Raw genomic sequence first — 23,456 nt, forward strand, 5'->3', positions numbered from 1 at the left:
AGTCATGGGAAAATTCCCCGCAAGATTAGATTGGAAGCTGCCTCGTACTGTACTGTGATAATTACTGATTGAAGCAAAATGACTCTACAATTTTCCAATTGATATTTTTGGTTACACTTACAGAATGATATTCTCGCATGCTTCAGTTTCTCCATGATGTCATTGACATTAGGCCATAACTGATAAAATTATTGCAATAAACATTGTCAAGTGCATACAGAAATAAATGAGTACCAGTTCTAGATTAGCTCGCGACTCACTGTGTGCATTTATATGCTCATAGTCATAAACATGCCTTGCGGAGGCACATGTCCTTCCTTTGAACTGTGTATATATTTTTCTTTGTGTTGTCACAACCGATCACTTTCATAAAGTAAGTTCTTGGAGGTTATACTTGTGAACACGCTAGAATATATTTTTGTCAATATGAGTAGTTCAAATCCTCCACAATACGATCACTCGTTTCAGCCACTACGGGCTACAATCTCGGCCTGACAGATCATCTATCTTTAGATAATAGTGTGGCTTCTTTGTTGCAGACATAGAAACTGAGTAACAAAGCCATCATGATATGTATTCCTTGCATAGAGTACAGCATTTTGAAGACATTTGCCGACAACTTAGTAGATCTACAAAACCAGATGTGGTACCAAATACCACTTCACAAAGTATTTTGAAAGAATAAATTGTGATTTGTCCCGTCTGGATATATCTTGATGGTGAATGATTGGAAATTACATAATCTAATTTTGGAAAAATGAGATATTTGCAACAGGAATTTAATGAGTTTTAAAAGCATTAAAAAGCATGTGCTTTGTGTAAGTGTATGCTGCTGCAATGGAACAGGTCACACATGTGTTTAATTTCTAAAGATGGCTTTAGCTGTCCTATAAGTGTACATTTGTTTACCACTACACAATCTCTTGTAACCTGTGAAATGTGTATGCTTCAACTACTATGTAGAGTGATTTACAATTTTTATCAGAGAAAGATTTAAAAAGATAGGAATTGCGTGTGTTGCTTATCTTGGTATCATTAAAAAGACTACTCTCTAGTTTGTTTGTTCTTTGCCATTAGGCGTATGTGCTCACTGTTTGATCGAGAACCATTACACAAGAGTGTAAACAGTAGGCAAGTAAACCTGTGGGATAGCTGTGACAGAACTTATCTATTAAGAACAAATAAAGATAAGCCATGCAGATAAAAGCTTACAAGTGTGTCGGAAACGCGAGTACAGTATGGTTTCACAATGTAGAGAGCATAGTGTAACTTTTTAAAGGTATGATTGTGAATATATTGCATAATCACTAATTACTGGATGGTGATTACTGATATGTTCTCATTTTTTTTTTTGTGATGCATTTTACAATTCCTATGTGTTTGTGTAAATGTTTTTCTGTGGCTTAATTTAGAGCAAGATCAAAAGTTCATGGACATTAGTGTAGCATTTATAAGCTAACTTTATTTTGTTTGAGCTACACAGTGCATGACACAAACCTGTAGCATGGAGATGTTGCATTGTTCATTAAACCATTGGTATGACTGCTGGAAATAAAGCAGCACTTGATGAAATTTTGTAAAATCAATTCATGATGAGGGTACTGTGCAATGTGTAACAATCTAACGATCCATGTGACATATTTATATTGCAAACTGAAAAGATAACATAGTATTGAGGGGCAATTTGTCACTCAATTGCAATGAAAATATAACAGGAGACATAGATGATGTGTATTAAGATAACTGACTGTGGCATTATTATCTTTCAGGTATCAATATGACGAAACGTAGAGGCTGTTCATAAGTCCAAAATGCTGTCAGACCAGGACGACAGCTTTGTCAGCATCAGTCTGGATGGGACTGAGTGTGAGATCTGTCTCCAGGACACAGGGGAGGCACTGACAACCTGCAACATCTGCGCCAAGTTCCTGACCAGCGGGCCAGTGCAGCAGGGCTTCAACCAGCTCCCGGACCTCATACATGCCCAGACTCAGGGTCACCCCTCCTGCTTCCGCAAGTTCCACAAGCTCGCCCGTCGCCTGAGCCGGGCCAGCGGGGAGAACGTGCGGGACCAGCTGCTGAACTTCAACAGCAATAACTTGGGCCGTGAGCTGCTCTTGGAGAACATCCGCAGCCGCGTCAGCAAGAGCAATCCGGGCTCCCGCAGCGGCAGCCCCCTGCTCTCGGGGGCATCGTCGTCGGGGAGACTCCTCCGGCAGGATATCAGCCAGAGCGATCCCCAGCTAGACTTGCAGAGCCAGGAGCTACGTCGCAGTTACACCAAATACCTGTTTGGAAAGTGTGGAGATGATCCAAGGGACAGCAAACAAGTGCCTGAGAAGCAGCCTAAGCACGGGTCTCCGGCTGCGGGGATCCCTGAAGCAGTTGACCCGGTGCCTGGCCTTACCCCCAAGAGTGCCATTGGGAGAAAACATTGGAAACCCACAGAAGCTATGCCAAAGCATTGTACCAAGCTATCTTGCCAAAGCAACCCCCAGTATTTAGCAAACATCCCTAACGACGATACAGACTCCTACCATGGCCATATGCATGCCTCCAGTAGATCCCAGGCTGAAACCGATTGTGATCCACAGAGGTTAAAGACCAGGAGCAATGGTGACAGGGAATCATGTGCCTTGACAACATCAAACGTCAGACCTTTCGTCGCACTCCAGGAATCGGATAAAAATGATGAGGGTGACCTAAATGGACATGAGATTGATGAGAAGTGGAGAAATGTCAGACACCTTTCGGAGAGTCAGCGTGAGTATCAATAGATTTAGACAAATCAAGCTGATTTAATTGGTCATTTGATTTGAAAGCTCATGTGCAATGTCCAGCATGTGAAGAATCTTGGCCCTGCTTTAACCCGTTGAGGACGAGTCCCGAGTATACTCAGGCAAGTGCCTATGGGAAATGGGTGTTGAAGCAAAATCAGTCCGTCCTCAGCGGGTTAAAGATGATTGGTGCTGATTCACACAAGTACTACAAATGAAGAGGAAGAATGGAAATTCTATTCTGCAGAGTTAAATCCAAGTATCGAGTAGGCCCTCTTTAAAAGGGAATTCCATCCGTATATGTTACTTCTTATAGAACAGAAAAATCAGAAGAGTGGATCACTGAAAATTTGAAAGACAGTTATTACCTGTTCAAGTTTAAAGAGTAAGATTTGCAACTCAACATTTGCAAATTGGCAACTCTGTGTGACATACAGATGTTGATGTTGAACAGCTCTTCATTATGTTTGTTCACAAAAAAGTCACAATTTTCATCTTCCTCATGAGAAAAATTCTCTCCAGATCTGTTCTTGGTACTAGAACGAGAGTAATACATATTTGTATGTCCTTCTCTGCAGATAGGTTTTATCTGTTCCAAAGTATTTGAGAAAAATGAAAATTAGCAAAATTTTGTGTACAAAACAAATGGAGAACTGCTGAACACCTACGTCACACAGATTTGCCAATTTGTCTTACTCTTAAACCTTTATATCAGCCCATCACTTTTGATTGTGTGTCTGATTTCCCCCTAAATTTTCACTGCTTCTCTGTTTTCATTCAAAGCAACATAGTATCAGAATGGACTTTCCCTTTAAGTGCTCACTGTGATAATTTGATTGGTTGATTGGTGTTGGATTCAAACTTTGTGAAAAGAAACTGTCATGTCATTCGGAGAGGTTGTGAGTCCTAAAATATCCCATTGTCTTTTTAAAAATCAATTTTTGATGTTAAACTTCAATCTGAATCAGTTGCAAAGACTAAATCATTTTCATAAATTTTCAGATACACAATATTTACTTTAACAGTTGACTGTAAATTAATGTTTCTATTTCTTTCAATAATCTTTATATTTTGCATGTCTGTTATGTTCGCAGTAGTTACCATGGTGATACCAGATTTGAAGCACCATCTTCAAACTCTCCAGGAGGCTGTCAATAGTAAGTATTGAGGTATTTTGTGCAATTTATCGGGTATGTCAAAGTTGATAGAAGGGCCTGTGATTATGAACTTTAAGTGTTAATGCTGCTTCGTCTGCTGGTCCGAACCAGTAGTTTAATGGCCCAACCATAGTCAGACATGAAGTACTTTTATTATGTATTCACTTTTTGTCAGATAGGAAATAGGTAGCTGGAAGTGTTCTTTTTACTATTGTGGTATGCCTTTTTCTGATGTGTTCAGAGATAAATTGTTAAGATTTTTATATAGTGCACAAACAGCTTTATAGTATGTTCTAAAGCAAACTACTCCTCCCCCCCCCCCCCCCCATTATCGTCCGGTCACACTGGCAAAAGATTGAGAAGTTTAAGATCGTGAAAAAAGTTACTGGTCCAACAGTGATTTTTACTGGTTCTGGACCGTCAGACCAGTGCCAGTGTGCAGCATTGGTGGAGGCCTATCTGGTACACTCTGCATTTTGAGTTACACTGTACTTCTGGGTCCCATTTCATTACTGTGACATTTATCACTGCAGCAAGAGTTGAACTAATTAGCAACTTTTTGATGTTATGGGGCCTGTATGTCACTTAAAGGGATGGTACAGTTTTGGTTGAGATGGGGCTCCAGGTTTCCAAGGTTTTTTGATGATGATGTTTTGAAATAATGAGAAACCTTTTATGAAATATGAAAGAGCATACTTTTTATTACTCTACAAAGAATTGAAAGTTATCTGATAAAAATTGGTTTTGAAATGGCCGAGATGTCAAAAAAAGTGATCATGGTAAAAGGTGGGACCCACCTATTGCTTTGTTTTACTTTGTCTTTGGATATCTCGGCCATTCCAAAACCCATTTTCATCAAATAAACTTTTAATTCCTTTTAGTATTGTGTGCTCTTAAACATTTCATAAAGTGGTTTTTAATTATTTCACAAAAAGTTAAAAGCTGAATCCTCACCTCGACCAATACCAAACCATACCTTGAAAACTGCTTGCCTAAACAGTCAGTATCTTAGGTCCCCTAAGCCACTAAAATAATGATGTACAGTCACAACAATGTGTGCATGAAACTCTGCAACAATGTAAGCTTTAGAAACCCTTTAAAGCGTTGCAGTGAAACGGTGTTAAACAGAGGCCATTTGGTGACCATAGTACATGTAGTTAAGAGGATTACACAGTTTCCATTCATAGATAGTCAGATCAGGGACAACTGTGTTAATCACAGAACAAAGGTCAGTGAAGGGTTTAGTGGGCTGTGGATATTGAACATTTAGTGTGTGTGTGCCTGTATTTATTCATCTGTGTTAGAAGTAACCTATTGGATACAATTTTGTCTTTCATCATACATTTACCTGCCATTATTTAAACTTGCGCCGTGTTTATCATTTTGCTTTTTTTCACATACAATGTAAGTGTGTGCATTAGATTCATTACTGGAAGAACAATTTTTGTTACTTTTTATTGAATATCATTGTTCCTCTTTTGTCCTAACTACCGTACTGTGTATTGCACATGAAGTTTAAATGATAAACATCTTGTGTTTCTTCTCTTGTTTTATTTTAAATCAAATTTATATCTTTTCCCTTTTTCGTCTTCCCACTAACTAATGAGTACCGGTATTGTTCTAACTGACTGACAAAGTGCCTCACATCGACGTAAATAAATGAGTATTGCCAATGAAATGTTGGTAGAATCTTACCCCAAACAGGATACTGGATGTACGTAATTTGACTGTGTGCTTACCTTTGCACTCACAGGGGCCTGCTCTCAGCTAGCCCAACACCTGGAGGAAAAGGATCGGCTGAAGGGAGAGGTGTCTTCACGTCACGTGACCATTCAGAAGCTCGTCGAACGGCAGACCACTCTCCACCACTAGAGGGAGCTGTTCCTCGCATGAGAGATGACCCAGCCAGTGTCAAAGGTCAAATGCTTTACGAGATGTGGTCATTGGTCCATTGCTGCTGAGAAGGCAGTCTGAGTGACCAGAATACTGACCAATTCGTACCAGCGAGCATGCACTGCATGGTGTATAATGTATTTTCCATTATACCAGGATTTGGTCTCGGGTGTAAAAGAAGTATTATGGTTGCCCTCATCTACATGTACACTCTCTAATTTCTTTGACATTAGTCCTCGCATGACATACAGTAATTACGTAATGTTTTAAAAGTATTAATGGACAAACTTGAGGTGCCCTCATCTGAACAATCATTATTCTTTGAAGTTTATTGGCTCATGGAAATTGACATCATGAGTTGACTTCCTGTCATGAGTGTACAGGAAGGATGGTGGTTGCCCTCAGTGTAACCCTGTGGATTTCTTTAAAAAGATGTCCATTAATAATAATATTTGCCATCAGTAGCTTAGAATATCAAGGATTTTCAGTCCTTTGAAGGGACCCAATTGTGGACGTGAAAAGACAGTACTCTCTGTATGTTTTCTTTTTTTAAAGTTGCCCTTTTAAAATTTTGTTGTTGTTGTTGTTGTTGCTGTAAAACAAAAAAACATCTGAGGCATGAAACTTTCACGATTTGGAACCGACGACCTTTTTATCAGCATTCAATGCATTGTGTAGACAAACACTTCTGCGTGCATTTCACTTTCATGAATTTTGGCTCCGTGTGAAATTAGTGAAAGTTTCCTGCATATGAACATTCTAGCTGTATAATTATTTGTCTCAGTGCTCCTGATAAAGGACACACAGATAGAATATCAATATCAAATACTCTATCCCTGCTGTACAGTACTCCACTGGCTTTATATTCTGGCTGTTCAATGGGTAGAATGCAAGAAGCTTCTTCCAGCTACTATGAGAATGGAAAACAAATTTTCTAGTAGAATTTGAATTTTGACTGTTTCTTGTAAGTTGCAATGCATGTTTAGTTATTGGACTGATGTCTTAATCTATAGTGAGCCTTTTATTATTGTTATTATATTGTCATTATTATTATCACATTTTTTTTCTTTTTAAATCTGTGATATCTTTGGGGAGAGGTACTACCTAGTAGCATGCTGCTGTTCTGCACAAACTGTAAAACGAGGAATATTTGCGTGCATTTTAATTTCGCGAATTTTGCGAGAGCCAAGATTTGCAAAATTAAAATGCTGGCGAAATTTCTTGTTTCCACCATATGCATTGAATGTTAGAGGCAACTCGTGAAAATTTCACGGCACGAAAAATGCCGTCGGCTTCAATGCGCAAAAATTTTATGCCGCGAAAATATTGTGTTTTACAGTAGGCCTACTGTATGATCCATGTCTGGTGTGTTACTAATTTCTCTGTAGCCATTGCAGATCATACCATGCTGACTGTGTTCATGCAACATTTTCAGGTGGTTTATGCTGTAAGATCAAGATCCCTCCTATCATGATTGTTGAGATGCCAGTTGTTACTCTTTAGCAGTATTTTGTACTGTTTATTGCCAAAAACACTGCAGGTTTCATGGAAAATATTGTTTTTCTCAAATTGAATAGCTACATAATGCTGTTGCAGGAAATGTTAAAATACTGCTTTTCCCACCAAAAATATGCCTTTTCAGCCCTCGTAATATTACAATGCTGTTATTACCTCTGAATTACCTACGATGATGCCCAGTAAGTTGAAGACCTGTAGAGGACCATTCAAAGGATTCAATCCTGAGCCTGAGGAGTTCCATGTGATCTATCCACGAGATGGTCAGCTTATGCAATCTGGATTAAATTTGTTATGTTTCTGCTTCCAGTGATCATTGAGCTTAGACTTAAAGCTGTTAACTGATGTTGCCTCGACAGCTTCTGCACAAAGGCTATTCCAAGTATTTACTACTCTCTGACCGAAAGAGTTTAACCTTTAACAGAGTTTAAGAGTTTTAACTCTGTTTTTTTAACAGAGTTGACATCCCTATTAGATTGCATACACACTATACAATGTACATCCTGAGGCATTACTGTAAAAGTGGATATTTTCGCGCGACTAATTTTTGCGCTTGGCAGGGTAAGAAGAGTTTTGCGTGTTTTTAATTCCGCGGAATCAAGACATCACGCGCAGGAACATATGACAAGCAAAAATATTCGCGTGCTTTTATTTTCGTGCTAGTTTCTGGTTGCGCAAAATGCGCAAAAATTTCAACACCGCGAAAATTTCCACTTTTACAGTACTATTTCATTGTCGGCCTGGTGGCACATTCCATGAAGAGAGGCCGTGGATTTTGGAAAATTTGTGTTAGATAGATAATGTTGCCCTATTGCAGAATAGTCAAGGATGCTGTCTTGTCTAGTAAATGTCTTTGACACATTGTAACATTAATTTGCAAGACTTGTATTTCCATGGCATATGGGTTATTGTTTAGTGTGCCCTTTGCTTGACCACTATAAAATGTACCAAAGGCTCTGTATTACTGCACCTATCAGTAGGGTAAGTGTATATTCAGATGACATGAAAACACACACACACACACACATGCACACAACTTTATGAGTCAAAGTCCCCTGATCTTTTTGTTGTTGTTATTTAAGAAATGAACACATTATGTCATACTGGTGTAGCATTTTATTTACAGTGGAAAGAATATTTTGAATCATGTGCTTTTTAACATTGTAATTAAAGGAAAGACTTTTTTTTCCTTGAAGGAAGTTACAAGTACATGATGTACCCGTCATACAGGGTCACTGGAAAAATTCTGTGCAACTGATAATGATGACTGTGTGCTCTATGGTGCTGTTTATTATGTTCATGCAAATGGTTTTAAAAGTAGTCTGTAACATTTCCTTGTTATGTGCTGTTATGTTGTGCTTTGTGTAGGCTTTTTAGCTATGCTTGTTGAGCTGAATCAGTTAAAAAAAATGCCTTGTTTTAGTTTTCCTATGCTCTTTATGTCATGTTGTAGTGTGTTACTTTCCCATTGTGTTCTTGAACGACTGACAAGGCACCAGCAAACATGTCTTGAGCTTAAATTGGCATTAACTGTTGCTGTTCATTAATCAACCACGAAAGATTGTAGTATCTATCGTAGTTTGCAAAATATGATACTTGCAGAAAAGGTAGAGTGTATGGTATCACATTGTCCAACCTTGAAAGAGATGATATGTTTTTAAGTTTGTTCTTGCCATTTCAAAGGGTGCCAATACGTGCTGCTGATCTGGCATAAACGTATTTTATTTTTTCTTCTTTTCACCGCACAAGCGTCAAGATATGTGTTTCTGTGTTACTTATTGTCTGGTGTGTGGAATGTTTTGTAGAGTTTTGAAACTATGCATCGGTCGCCTGAAACTTGTCTGCCACAGTGGGATCAGGTTATAAAGAAACACTGATATAGCAAACCCTTATTACAACAAAACAAATTTTGCTGCCCCCAAAGTAAGTATCTTGTTTATGTTATTGTTTTTTAAACCTTGATATAGCAACATGTAAATATGACAGAGTTATTTCATTGGCCATGGGGAGTTTGTTGAAAATAGTAGGAGTCCACTGTGTGCTTGTTCTCTGTCTCTTTGTATGCTTCTGTGCAGTTACTTGTTTGGTCTTGGTTACTTATCATAATGCACGTATATGTCAATTCAGTATTTTTGAATGGTAAGTGACATTTCACCACAAAATGACAAGTATTACTGATCGATGTAGCTGTAGGAGATGAGATATTTGTATACTGATGTCTGCAGTTTTACGTTAAAGAATGTGTGGAATTTGCATGTGTATGGATAGACTGTCTTTATATACCGACTGTTCAAAAGCTATGCATGTCGTCAAAATAGGGTTCTTCATACAACGGGAAATCTAACCTGAGGCCTGTCCAGTGTGGCACCAAATAAGTCCTTTGTAACCTGGATTCTGTTAGGGATCTAGAATTTTGCAGTACATAATGGTTTGATGTGAAAAAGCATGTGCTGTAGTGTTTTAAAGGTATTGTTTACCATTGGGAGCAGTGATTTCAAAAATATTCAAGTTATCACATTTAATGCATATGTGTTGGTCAGTTGTACCACAAAACATCCTACCACATAAAAATTTTGCAATAAAGCCTAAAATATAAGGAGAAATCACTACTTTTCTCACTTAACCATAACTGTAGACGGATTAGTCTAGAAACAATTTCATTATAACAATTGTTCACATTTTGTACACTTAACAATACTTAACATTGATTATAATGATATAGATTTTTACATTGGTTGTTTCTATCCCTAACTCACATTTAAGGACTATTTTGAAGCAGTAAAGCTGGGTTTTTGTTTCATCTGCAAATGGTAAAAATAATGTCTTTAAGCATTGACCTCCAGTGTATTTGTGTGCTGAATTGGTTGGGAATGGCTGGGAACATGGCGAGACAAATCATACATCTTCAAAAACACTGCAAATGCAATTTATATGCCAAACTCGTGGAATCGATGCTTGGCAACGAACTTAGGCTTGTAGAGTGACTGGTCTTGTAATGCAAGACTGTCCTTCTGCACTGCTGGTCTGTAGTTGAGTCCTGTGTCTTTGATCCGAGTATGACATAGACAAAAACATTTAGTACTGAAATACATTGTACCGCCTTGATACTAAAAAAACCCCAACCAAACTGTAATTAGATGGAAACATGCGTGATTTTCATCTCTGCCAGAATTATTTGCTTGTGTAGCTCAATATATGTATTTTAATGTTTGTATAGATGTCAAGACATATGTCTAAATCTGATGAAATGTATACATTCATTACTATGCTAATTTTTGTTTGTCAATGAGTGTTAAGTTAACATACTGGCCTCTTTTAGCTCAAACCCACATCTTTTCTCACCAAATTTTGTGGGCTGATTTTGATTTTTAAAAGAGAGAAAAAGGAAGTGTGTGATACCTTAACATGAAATATATCCTCACATTTATTTTCGAAGCAAGATGGTACTCCTAGAATTTTCTTTTTACCTCCTCCAACTTTTTTGGCTGTCTTCCGCATACTTTCATAGGAAAGTTTAATTCTCATTCATCAGCTTTTACACTAGGACAATGAATTGTTTTACATTTGTGATATGCAGTTGAATGTTGTTTTGTACGATGTTTATGTACCTGGTATACATTTGAGAAATCCACAAGTTTTGCAAATTAGTTCTCTTAACCCTGTTATCTCATGTGTATATGAAAAGTGATTGGATATATACATGTTACCAAAGAATAAGATTTTTTAAAAGTATTTTCCAATTGGATGTCTCTTTTGTGAAATACTGAACATTGCTGATGAAAGTGGAATTTCAACAACAAAGCAAATACGCGCAGACTAGTTTTCACTTCATTTCCTTATCTGACATTTGTTTTTCCATGATGAACTGAATTCATTGCCTCTCGTCAGAAGTCAGCCCACCCTCGACCTACAGGTATGGTGAATGTCAATCAAGAACCGACAATCCTTGTTAACTACAATTACAGCTGTACATGGAAATTAATGTATTATGTCAGCCATGAAGTAAATGAACTCGGACAGGAGGCATACCTGGGCCCCGTTTCATAAAATACGTTAGAATAGCAACTCTTGCTGGAATGGCAACTTCCATTAGCAACAGCCAATTAGGAAGCTGGATTCTTGTTGTTACCATGACAATTGACATTCCAGCAAGAGTTGTTATCATATCAACTTTTTATGAAATGGGTCCCAGATCTCAGTGAGGTTTTACTCTGCAACCTTTAGCTATAGAATTGTACTGAAAATTGAGGTGTTGTTACATTGGGCCTGTAATACTCAGTTTGTTTCTGCTGTAAGTTATCAACTATTATGATCCCTGAATAGTACACATCTGGAAATTGTACTCTTCAGTTAACATTCATTAATTTGCCATTGTTATGACAATGTATTGTATGCTTTATATAAATCTTTTATGTATTAAAGTATTTTTCAGTACATAAATTTGTAACAAAATGAAACTGTGGGAAGTGTAGATCGTAGTATGCTTTGTAATTGTTTTGTCTTCAATGGTGAGAGGTAGAAAGGGGAGGGAAAGAGAGAGAGAGAGAGAGAGTTTGAATTAGACAAAGAAGTGCTGTATATGCTGAAATTTTCTTGGTCTTATTTTCATAAATTTCATTAAGATGGTCTCGATCGCAAAACTAACATCACACAAAATGTAATTCACAAAACTGCCAAAACACAAAACACACTAACCCAGGCCAGCACATTAGCGTTATTATATCAAGTGACTACAAGTAGCAGAGCCCAGATGCTGTGCCATATTGTCCCCGTGTTCAAATCCTTGAAATACTAGGACTATTTTCCAGGACATTTGATCTCATTTTAAGTAATGTTTTAATAAAACTTTTTGCTTTAAAAGCCACACTTCCATCTGAATGGTCAAGTTATACAATGTTTTTGTTGTTGCTGTTGTAATAACATGTAAGACCACAACGTGCAAAATTGATCACTTGCACTTGTAAAAATGCCTGATCAACAACAATTTGTGAAAATATCTCTATGCAAAACTACCACCATACAGTGTGAGAACAACAGAAAAGAATACAGATGAAGGGAAGAAAGTATGGGGGGGGGGGGGGGAGGGAGACCTGACAGGGAGGCTAGATGCATGAAAACAGGGAGGCACTGTGGGTAGAGTACGTCATTGAGAGACACATAATCAATACTGCATGTACAACAAAAGAACATATTTTTTCATCTCAATACTTAAAAGCTGAATTTATTCAATATACTGAATGAAACATATTTACAAACATATAAACATTGTACTGGTATATCATACACTTGGTGCTCCACAAATGATGTCCCATAACTACAGCATGTCTACCAACATGCTTGATACAGGCAAACCCCTTTACAGTGAAGTCGTTGGGCCCAGCACATAGCATTTCGCTCTATGAAAAACTTTCAAATCATTTGTGATTTGGTCTCTTGTTTATATGCCTGAAAGCATTGTTAATTATGACTGGAGTGTAAGATATTATCTTTGGTTAATGTAAAAGGATTTGCCTGTTAAATATAAAATGTCAATCTATACACATATATGCACTGACAAAAAAAGCATATTTACAAAACATGAGTTTTGACAACTTGACAAATTCTGCAAATATTTGCAGGTATATTTATATATTCATATTTTTCACACATAAAGAACAATGGCTTGGACCATGGGGTAAACAACCATGTAGTTTGCCAAACTATTGTGTGTTATGTACATTAATTATCATGTTGCTCTATGATATATCCGTAAAAGATATTAATGCTACTTGTGTAGACACACAACTTGTGTAATGTGTGGTAGTGTGAAATTTGGAGAATACATTACGCAATAAATAAGTTCCAAATGAAATCGCTGTGGCAGGAAAGATGCTGATAGCTGCTGCACACTGTCTAGAATAAGAGTTTACGGGACTTGTCCGTTCAGACATCAATGATACACAGTGCACCGTTTTTGCTCTTTCTGGAAGATTAAGACTAGCTTACAATCGTCTCCGTGAGGTTAACACGCTGTGCACTCTCTGGTCAGACTTAAAGCTGCTGGTCATGTCAAGTCCATTTCTGCAATGTATACTGCACTGTGCACGCTTCACGCTGCCACATGAGAATGCATTACGCATGATGTTTTGAAGTCGATGCTAACTAGAGACATCCCTCGCTCCCAACAATCTAAGTCACCTACATAGACAACGTGGAATATTCAAGGGGCATTGGAGATTGTGGAAATTGGACAGTTCCATTGTGTTGAATAGGGGAGTCCATCACTGTTTATCTGCCATGGTTTTCCTCTCAACTTCTGCGCAGTATTTGTCTGGCACACCAGCATCTCTGTGTATGACAAAAAAAGAAGGAAGCAAGATTATTAGGATTTACTGCTTTTGATTACAAAAGAACTTCATAGTTATTGTGAAGCCTATATGTGGGAATTGTCTCCTCAATCAAAAAAGGAAAGAAAATAATAGCCGAAAGTTTGTTTCATCGATAAATCAATCTGTTTCATACAAGATCTTGAAATCCCAGTTTGCATATGATTACAATCAATAACAGGCACATACTCCATGGACAAATTCATACATGTCTATAAACAATGACAAGTTGCATCAATGTAAAATTTGAGTACCGGGTAGAATTTTTGGACCAAACCATTGTATTCTTTCTGTAATAACACAAGCTTATACAAATAAGAAGAGAACAAAATCTATAGGTGAAAGAGAAATATTGTGTGTGTGTGTGTGTGATGATGTTGTGTGCTTTTTGCTGTTTGTTTTTTTCCCAAGATACCTACACTTTGTATAAAACTCACTACAAAAACCCATTTAACAATATGTAAACGGTTGTCAGAAAAAACAAAAGTCAAAATAAAAAGTGAGTAGGTTCAGGAAGAATGAAAGACAGAGCAAGGAAGAAAAAAGCATACCTTAATTCGTTGAGTTTCCTCTTCTTGATGGCGTCTAGCTTTGCCCGCCTCTCCCTCGCCTCCTCGTTGATCTTCACACCTTCCTCGAAGAACGCGTTGCGGTCCGAGACACGCAGCTGCTCCTTCTCGCGGATCTGCTTGCGAACGTCGTCGGCGTGCGAGTGCCTCTGATACTTCTTCTCCTGATCCTCCATACGGTCTCTCTCCATAGCCTCCTGCTGGGCTCTGGTGGTGAAGAAAAAAAGGGAAAGATTTAAAGGAAAAGTCCACCTCGGTATATATGAGGGTTGAGAGAATGCAGCAATATCAGTAGAACACATCAGTGAGAGTTGGAGGAATTGGACAAACCATTCAAAAGTTAAGAATCCTTAATGTGTCTGCTCTGTCACTGCTGGATGAGAAGACTGCTCTTGCTTGTGATGTAACATGATTACAACAATATAAAGAAAATATAAAGAAAATTCAACATATTTTCACCTTTCTCATACAATAAAAGAGCACTTAACCTGCCTCTTTCAGGAGGCAGGGGAATAATATTACCCTTATTAAGGGTAATATTATTCCCCTGCCTCCTGAAAGAGGCAGGTTAAGTGCTCTTTTATTGTATGAGAAAGGTGAAAATATGTTGAATTTTCTTTATATTTTCTTTATATTGTTGTAATCATGTTACATCACAAGCAAGAGCAGTCTTCTCATCCAGCAGTGACATATGTCAGTAGCAAGTCAAGGGAATGTGCACCTTTTTTTCTAAATATGAAATTTTGTGGAATTCTCTTTATATTTTCTTTATATCATTCTATACATGTGACATTACACACTGTAGTAGTCTTCTCATCCAGCACTACTGAGACTATGTTCTATCCTTACAATCAGAGACAAGAGCTCTAGTTTATAAAATTCAGACCCCGCTATGAGACAGTTCATTGACACACCTACATCCCCTTTGCCAAAGTTGTTACCAGTTTTCAGTCTACAACAACAATCTTTTACAGCAGACTCACCTGAGGACGCGCTCAAACTCGGCCCTCTCTCGCTGGGCCTGGACCGCCAGGAAGTGTTCCTTGTTCTGGACCTGGACTTCGCGGGCCTCCTTGAGCATTTGCTCCGTCTCGGCCTTGATGATGGCCTCCTCTTTCTCCTTCTGCCTCCACTCCCGCTCCCGCTGCTCCTGGTTGCGCTTCGCCCGCAGGGCGTCCTTCTCCGCCTGGTAATCCTTGGCCCGTTCCTGATTGGAGGAGGGAGGTCAATGAACTTATCATTATTCTGGCTCTCAAGATAAAAATTACCTCAAACACAAATGTCTTCCAATGAGGAACACAAGCTTTGATAATGGAACAAGAAAGTAAGGAGGAAAAATGTTGGACTGAACATGATCACACTCAAGATGCTGCAGAGGTCACTGTATAAAAAGTCATAGATGACCTGGGCCCCCATTTCATATAACTCGTTGCATCTGATTGGCTGACAGCAAACTTGTCATAGAAATGTGGCAGTTGTTACTGATAACAAGTTTTATGAAATGGGACCCTAATCACAAATGATCACCACTCACACTGGCAGTTTTGTGATCTTCAAGATGCTCATCTCGGGTCATCGACGCAATCACCAGCAATCATCCCACATTCACTAAGACTATTAAACCTCAACAGTGGATGCTACTTGAACCAACATCACCATCATCTCTACCTCCGTAATACAAGGCACTCCTGTTTCAACAAACACAGTCATAATGAAATTTCATTACAACAAAGTAAAAATCAGGTCCCTAAATTATCATCATTAGCATGTGTGCTAAAAAATTCCCTTCGGTTATGACAAAATTTCGATATAGCGCAAGGAAACTGCCGTCCCTGAGGACTTCATTAAAGGACAAGTCAATGTTCATAATATTATACACATTAATCGAGTGAATGCAGCAATATTAGTAGAACACATCAGTGAAAGTTTGGGTAAAATCGGACAATCGGTTCAAAAGTTATGAATATTTGAATTTTTGCACAGTCACTGCTTGATGACAAGACTACTACAGTGTATGATGTCACACGCTAGAACAATACAAGGAAAATATAAAAGAATTTCACAAAATTTTATTTTTGGAAAAAAGTGCACATTTCCTCTCACTGATGTATTCTAATAATATTGCTGCATTCACTCAATCTTCATGTCTATGGAGGTGGCCTTGTCCTTTAAAAATGGGAGTTGCCTGTCCTCAACCATCAATCTTGTCTTCCTCACCTGCATGGCACGGAGCCGGGCAATCTCTTTCTCCTTCTCGATGCGGATCCGCTCCTGCTCCGCCTCGAAGGCCGCCTCCCTCTCTGCCTTCTGCTTCATGTACTCGCTGACCTTGAGGTCGGCGAGCTTCTCCTGCTCCTGCTTCTTCTGCTTCAGCTGCTCAGACTCCACGTTGGCGCGGGAGATCTCCTTCTGGGCCTCCAGCTGGATCAAGCGCTTCTTCTCCAAGTCCTACACAAGATGGAAAGAGTAAGTGACTTGTCTATCAAGTAATTCCAAAATACTTATAAGAGATACCAAAAAAAAAAAAGTGTGCAAAAGGAAGTTTTCAACAAATTCAATCTTTTGTAATGGGGAAGTTATAACACATGCCTTACCTGGCCCAGTAATCAATGCTTAACTTCAGCCCTTCAATGTGTAGATGTCACTAAAACAAAATAAGTTTGGATGGTGATGGGTCAGAATACAGCTGATAGTCTCTTCTTGCTTGCTATTATTCTGGAACAGGTGAGGTGAAATTGACTAGATTTGTTGGAACTTGATCCTGAAACTCTCCTGAAATGTAAAAGAGTCCACTATACACAGACTTCAATTTAAGAGGCAATGGTTACAGATAAGAGAATGAGCACATAAAAGTGTCTGTCCCAATTCCCCCCTCCCCCACCTAGTCCCACCTGCACTACTGCAGCTTGCCTTACCTTGAGGTCTTCCATCTGCAGTTTCTCAAGGTACTTCAGCATCTGCTGTGCCTCTTGGTCCTTCTTCTCCTGCTCCAGTAACCGCTCCTCCTCCCTCTGTGAGATTTGGTTCAGAATCATGGACTTGCCCCTGTTGAAACATGGCACAAAAGGCAGGAAATACATCATATCATATCATATCATTATTCCTCTATATATGAAGATGTAATGTTCACAAAAAAGGGCTGAAGTGATGAAGGCATTGTCTACAAATAACAATTTCTGTGCCATGATTTTGGACAATGTCCACAATGCTATGGGGTTATACGTGTACTTTACAATTGACTCTCAGAGCATAGGAAGGGTGAAGAAGCCTCTAATGACATGCAAAGCAGAAAACAAATAAAAAATCATAACTCTATTCATATGAAGAACAGTGGACTCTTGTTATAATGAAGTCTTTGGGACCAGCAGTCTTCCTTCATTAAAGTGAAATTTCATTATAAATGAACAAATAAACAATAGAAAAAAAGAAGAGAGGATCATGTTGCGGCCTGAATCTTTATTTTGTTGTAAACCGGAATTTCGTAATAACGGGAGTGCACTGTATTGGCAAATGGAGAGGAGGTACAGAAAATTCACGTCGGCACAATAATATTCCACTCAAACTTACTCGTAACGCTCGGCCTTCCTCTGGGCGTCGATCTCTTCCTGCAGCTGCAGCGCCCTCTGTCGTTCAATCTCCATCATGGCATCGAGTCGCTTCTCCTCCTCCGACACCTCATCCTTGACTTGGTGTTTCTCCAAGATCTGGGCGTCCCGGATGGCGTGGCACTTGGCGTTCAGGATCAGCTGTGGTCAAGAAGTAAAACAGGGCACATTTTAAGACAGATGTAAGAGAGTGTAACTGATTGAGTGCAAATGTTGATGTAGTGAGTGAGTAGAAAGTGAGTGACTGTGTAAATGAGTACAGTCAACCTTGCCTGAAGTTGAATCTTTTCGGACTGAAGAAACAGCTTCAACTTAGAGAAAATTAAATTTGTAAGGGATTAAAACCAACAGAATATAAAGAAAAGAGGAGATGAAAACACCAGCTAAGGTGATTATTTGACTTGTGCGAGGTCGACTTAGGCAAGGTTGACTGTATGTGCTTGAATGACTGCATGTGTAAATGAGTAAGTGTACATCAGCGTGTAAGTGAGTATCAGATATGTGACTATTAAGAGTGTACAGTGTAAGTGAGTGTGTGAGTCACTGAGTATGTGATTGAATACTAGTAAGTGTGTCTGTAATTAAGTGACATGTGCAATTGAGTGCGTAATTGTGTGTGTGATTAATTGAGTGTGTAAATAAGTGCATAAATGAGTGTGTAATTGAGACATTGAGTGAGCTTGTAATAAACTGTGTAATTGAGGAAGTGTGTAAATGTGTGAGTCTGTAATTGGGTGAGGTCGTGTGTCACGGCTGAGAACATGTGTTATAGAGTATGTGTATACTTGGATGAATGTAAATCGAATAAGTGTCCAATTGAGTGACCGTGTGTCAGTAATACAGTGGACTCCCATTATAACGAAGTTCTCGGGACAGGTAGTTTTCTTTCATTACATCGAAATTGCGTTATAACCAAACAAATAAACAACAAAAAACACAGAACGGATAATGTTGCGGAATGAATTTCTACTCTGTTGCCACCAGAATTTTGTTATAACCATGTTTGTTATAATGGGAGTGCACTGTACAGTATGTCCCAAAAAAAATTACAATGAGATTTTCACATTGATAACAACCATTATGATTAAACTGTCTAAATATAACATTTTAGCTCTATTTTGCAGAAAACCCCATTCCATTTGGTTAAGCGGTCACAGAGAAATGTAGATTGTTGTAAAGCATGTCATGAGTCCGATTCTTCCAAGTTTAGCACTTTGATGACCTTGTGTGTGAATACAATAAACAGAACTTGGAGGGAAGAGATTCCCGACATCCTCTACAAAATTCCTCATTTCTCTTTGACCACTGAAGCAAATCGAATGGGGTTTTCTGTAAGATGTTGGCAATGAGTTATAGTTTCATACCCTGAATCTGTAGTTAGCTTGATTCAATATTTGTAAAGATATCATTGCAGAGAGTCCCGTTGTAATTTTTTTTTTTTTTTTTTTTTTTTTTTTGGGGGGGGGGGGGACATATGGAAGAGTGACTGTGTGAAGGAACAAGGTGTGTGTGTACCTCATTAAGATGCTTGATCTCGTCCTCCTGTTCTTCCTGCTGCTCCCGAGCCTTGGCCAGGAGGTACTCTCCCTGCTGCTTGGCCTCCTCCTCCAGCTCACTCAGCTTCTCGTTCTTCTGTCGCTTGCGGTCCAGCGCCTGCATCTGGAGCTTGATTTCATTGGCTGCATCCTGGGTTGGTCACAGAGGAGAAAATAAAAAAATTGTGAGCCTCATAAATAATCATTAATCAACCTTTTGAGGATGGGTGAGATTTTGAGAAATTTGGGGTAATTTTGTAACAACACACATTTCCCATAGACATCTGCCCAGGTATACTCGGGACGTGTCCTCAACGGGTTGATAACACCATAAGAATATCAACTGTACACACTACAATACATGGTCCTTTGATGTGAAATCATCTATTCAGAACACACACTCACACTCAAATATATCAATATCCCTTGGCTCACATTCTAAAGTCTTACTATTTTCAACCCATCTTAGCATGGCTTTGATATGGAAAACTATTGGCATACAGTGGAACTTTAAAATATGATTTTGGAAGAATTATGGTAATCTTCAGTCAAATAATTACTTGTATTTAGGTTGTAAAACCATAATGTTTATGAAAACCAGTTATGTATGCAAACATTTTACATTCAGCCTCTATCTGCAAAAACTTTACCAGTGTCTTTTGCACCAACATAATAGTGTCAGAAAGGTATATGAAGCATTAAAACAGGTTTAGGCCAGGTTGTATACTTAAGCCCACATCTGATCCCAGATCAAATTACATCCAGACATCTGCATACACAGGCTTGTGAATATCATTTTCTACTTCACTCAGCATGTCATTCTAACATCCATAATTTATGGAATTTGCAAGTGAACAGACAAGTCTATCTCTACCATCATTCAATCTACTCTGCATCTGTAACCCACACTCACCATTTGGTTTTGTTTTTCCTCCTGTTTCCTCTTGAGTTCGGCGACTTTGTCCTCGTGTGACATGAACCTCGCAGCGTTCATGATTCGTCTGTACTCCTCAAAGGGTAAGACCACGGACTGGCCAGATGGATCTTCCTTTGGAACTCTGCCCATGGAAAATACATAAAGACAGAAGTATAAACCCCTACCGTACTGATTTAAATTGGGAGTGGGGGGGGGGAGGGGGGACAGAAAGTACACTGTAAACATGCCAAGTAGAAAATTTGACATAAATGTACTAAGAGAATTAAAATAAATCTCATTACAACATTCTAAAGCATTACACTTGGGTGCATCTCACCAACTCTCAATGTTCAATTCAATTCATTCCCACAAATATGATAAAACACAAATGGGCAATTCCGCAGTTAGGTGGACATGACATGGATAAAAGAAATGTGCCTCTTTATCTTACTCTTTAATGTAGGTATCAACTAATGCCATGGATGTTCACCAATCACTAAGGTCTTTCAAATTCAGTAGATTTTATTTTTCGTATTTATTGATTTTGCGAGATCTAAAACCATCATTTAAAATGTACATGTGGGACTGGGGATGCTGAAATTCTTTTAAATGCAAATTACAGTGGGTTGCTTTGAAATTTTTTCCTCAAATTTTTGCTAAAAGGTAAAAGATGAATACATTTAAATACTCCAGAAGTCATGTGACATTTTGTCAATTACAGAAGGGTGAAATGACCTGCGGAATTACTCTGGACAAATGTAACGTTACTAACCGTAACGTTACTAACCATGCATTTGGGGGTCTAGCCAATGAATTATCGGTCGAACTGCTAAAAATATTTGCGTGAACATTTGTCATGATGCAATAATTGAAATTAATGCAACACTTTGTTTGAAGTAACTTGAAATTTTGCACACTTTTTGTTACAAGACATTGACTTCTTTGTCATGTCCTTTTTTCGTAACGTTACTAACCAGCCCTTTTAGTTGCCATAGCAATTCTAATATTTATTGAATTGTACTCATTCTTTTCTATATCATAGACCTGGGGAGGATGAACATGTTTTAACATGATTTTGAGTTGAAATGAATAAATGGTGATTTAGCAGTAAAAATAAATATCTAAATTTCTTTAAATGTAATGTTACTAACCGCGGAATTGCCCAAATGAATTTATCACAGCATACAGGGATAATAAGCAAACTATATAAAGCAGAGGCTGTACACACACACAAAAAAAATGGAATATAAAAATTAACACATGACACATATTGTATTCTATAGTGTATGATGGTGCTGAACGATGTAGAAAGTTTGTTGATAACTCCACATGCCTGAGTGAAAACAAAGCACATTGTGATCAAATGATGTGTCATCTACGGGAGACTGTACTTTCAACCTAATAACTTGAATTGGTCTCAGAATTTCCAATTTGAGTATTCTCTCGCGGATTGAGATGCATATATGCAGTGCTATATTTGCTGACACAAGGGGCTTAATAAAAGGAGCACTGTACACTACTCACATGAGTTTGCGGATGAGATCTTTTGTGATGACCTGGACCTCTTCCTTGCCCTTCTTCCCCCCAGACCTGGTCCTGGTGGGGGCTGGTTCTATCGTCTCCCTCGCTGCTGTCTGTTTGTTGTTGGCATTCTTGTTCGGCGTGCCAAAGAGAGACTCGTCCACTTGAGATGTTTTGCTGACGGTGTAGTACTGCCTCGTCTTGGCCCGTCGCGAGGCTGAGCTCGTTGATGACTCGCTTATTATGCTGTGTGGCTGTAGACAGAAAAAAAGGTAGTAGATGTCTACAGTGGTAGGTAAATGTACAATAATACACCAAATGGTGGACTGTACTCCAACCGGATATAGTCATACCATCACTCAGCTCACTCAGAGACTAAAACAGTACAAAAAGTTCTAAAGACAAGCAGACTTTTCAACAAGCAGAAGGTCCTATAAATATTTGAGAAAAAAAAGTGTAACATTTGTCTAAACTAAAGTAGCACAGGTTAGAGTCTGGGATAGGCCCTATCTAGGCTTTAGAACCTACATTCAGTTTTGGTCAGCTCAGCCTCAGACAATGCCTCAAAAATATAAAGTCACTTTAATTTGGACTAAATTCCCATTGCATGACAACTACAAATAAAATATTCAGTCCTCTTCATCCATCCTTTATAATTTAATTAAACAAATTTAACTGCTGAATGGTGAAGACTAAGTATAAATATTCATTAACAGGCACAATGGTTGCAACATCCAAACAACATAACATCAGATTACATGCAAATACTGTAATTAAGAAGCTAGAAGAACATATTTCTATTTCTCAAAAAACAAAAGACAGAGGCCTTGGCAGATTTACTTTTAGAAACGTCCTACTTGAAGGTTCCGGCGCAAAAAGTTACAAATTTATTGACATGGCTCTAGCTAAGTTTACTTTTCAAAAAATTTTGGTGGCCCGAGGCGGGCTACCAAATTTGCCCTTTTGGGCATTTGCCATGCCCTTTTGCCCACCGGGCCACCGGTAAGTGTCGAGCCTTGGGTTAGGGATTTTACAGTTACACTAACGTTAGAGTCTTTCTACAGAAAAAAAAAAAAAAAAAAACAGTGATGAAAATTTACACAGAAGAAACCGGAATGCAGAAGTAACACTGACATTATTACCGGTAACATTAGCATGGTTAGTGTCGAATAGTGAGTGTTAAATTTACTGTAAGAACCTGTCCTGGGAACGAGTCAGAAAGAAAAAAATGAAGGCCTTCTCAATTGACTGTAGCAAAGGCAAACTCTCACACATGGTCTATACTTTATTTTATAGCAGAACGACAGGCTAGACTAGGGTCTAACTTGTTAGAGCGAGCAATGATATAGACATTGTCACTGAATTGCATGCGTTCACTTTCAGCTCCAATTTAGAAACCCCTCTCATGCTAGCCTCACCGGTGAAGCAAAACTTACCATCTTGACTTGAACGTGATGTGGAAGCTTGGCTTCTCAGCTGAATTCCAGATTCGTGGTGCAAAAGGAGATTCTATGTCACTATAGTTTGATTTCCGATGAGCTCAACTCAACTGAACGTATTTTCTGTATCGTTTCACTGTAGCTGGTTCACTGTTATTTTTCCG

The 23,456-nt window shown here is 38.5% G+C and overlaps 2 protein-coding genes across 2 annotated transcripts; one reads left to right on the forward strand and one right to left on the reverse strand.

The window, feature by feature from the left end:
- Positions 1-1,800: 1,800 nt before the first annotated feature.
- On the forward strand, positions 1,801-5,806 carry LOC139738308 (uncharacterized). The gene is made up of 3 exons (XM_071648949.1): positions 1,801-2,763; positions 3,872-3,934; positions 5,688-5,806. Exons 1-3 carry the CDS (start codon positions 1,812-1,814, stop codon positions 5,804-5,806), a joined length of 1,134 nt encoding a protein of 377 aa, XP_071505050.1. The 5' UTR covers positions 1,801-1,811.
- A 7,796-nt stretch (positions 5,807-13,602) lies between these two features.
- Positions 13,603-23,417, reverse strand: LOC139738309 (cilia- and flagella-associated protein 45-like). The gene is made up of 10 exons (XM_071648950.1): positions 23,290-23,417; positions 21,857-22,107; positions 20,330-20,474; positions 19,397-19,567; positions 17,844-18,022; positions 17,192-17,321; positions 16,494-16,724; positions 15,260-15,483; positions 14,259-14,483; positions 13,603-13,669 (listed from the first exon to the last, which is right to left on the reverse strand). Exons 1-10 carry the CDS (start codon positions 23,290-23,292, stop codon positions 13,603-13,605), a joined length of 1,626 nt encoding a protein of 541 aa, XP_071505051.1. The 5' UTR covers positions 23,293-23,417.
- Positions 23,418-23,456: the final 39 nt, after the last annotated feature.

This window comes from Diadema antillarum, unplaced genomic scaffold, assembly GCF_040938485.1.
Source record: "Diadema antillarum isolate AM-2024a unplaced genomic scaffold, OU_Dant_1.0 seq00000735_RagTag, whole genome shotgun sequence".
Lineage (NCBI taxonomy): Eukaryota > Metazoa > Echinodermata > Echinoidea > Diadematoida > Diadematidae > Diadema > Diadema antillarum.

Bases quoted from the DNA above. Each gene is read 5' to 3' on its own strand.
- LOC139738308 (XM_071648949.1), top strand. From the start codon at position 1,812: ATGCTGTCAGACCAGGACGACAGCTTTGTCAGCATCAGTCTGGATGGG. The intron at 2,764-3,871 runs GTGAGTATCAAT...TTATGTTCGCAG, and splicing joins ACACCTTTCGGAGAGTCAGC to TAGTTACCATGGTGATACCA. The intron at 3,935-5,687 runs GTAAGTATTGAG...TTGCACTCACAG, and splicing joins TCTCCAGGAGGCTGTCAATA to GGGCCTGCTCTCAGCTAGCC.
- LOC139738309 (XM_071648950.1), bottom strand. The intron at 17,322-17,843 runs GTAAGTTTGAGT...ATGTTTCAACAG, and splicing joins AGGAAGGCCGAGCGTTACGA to GGGCAAGTCCATGATTCTGA. The intron at 15,484-16,493 runs GTGAGGAAGACA...TCCTCCAATCAG, and splicing joins CCCGGCTCCGTGCCATGCAG to GAACGGGCCAAGGATTACCA.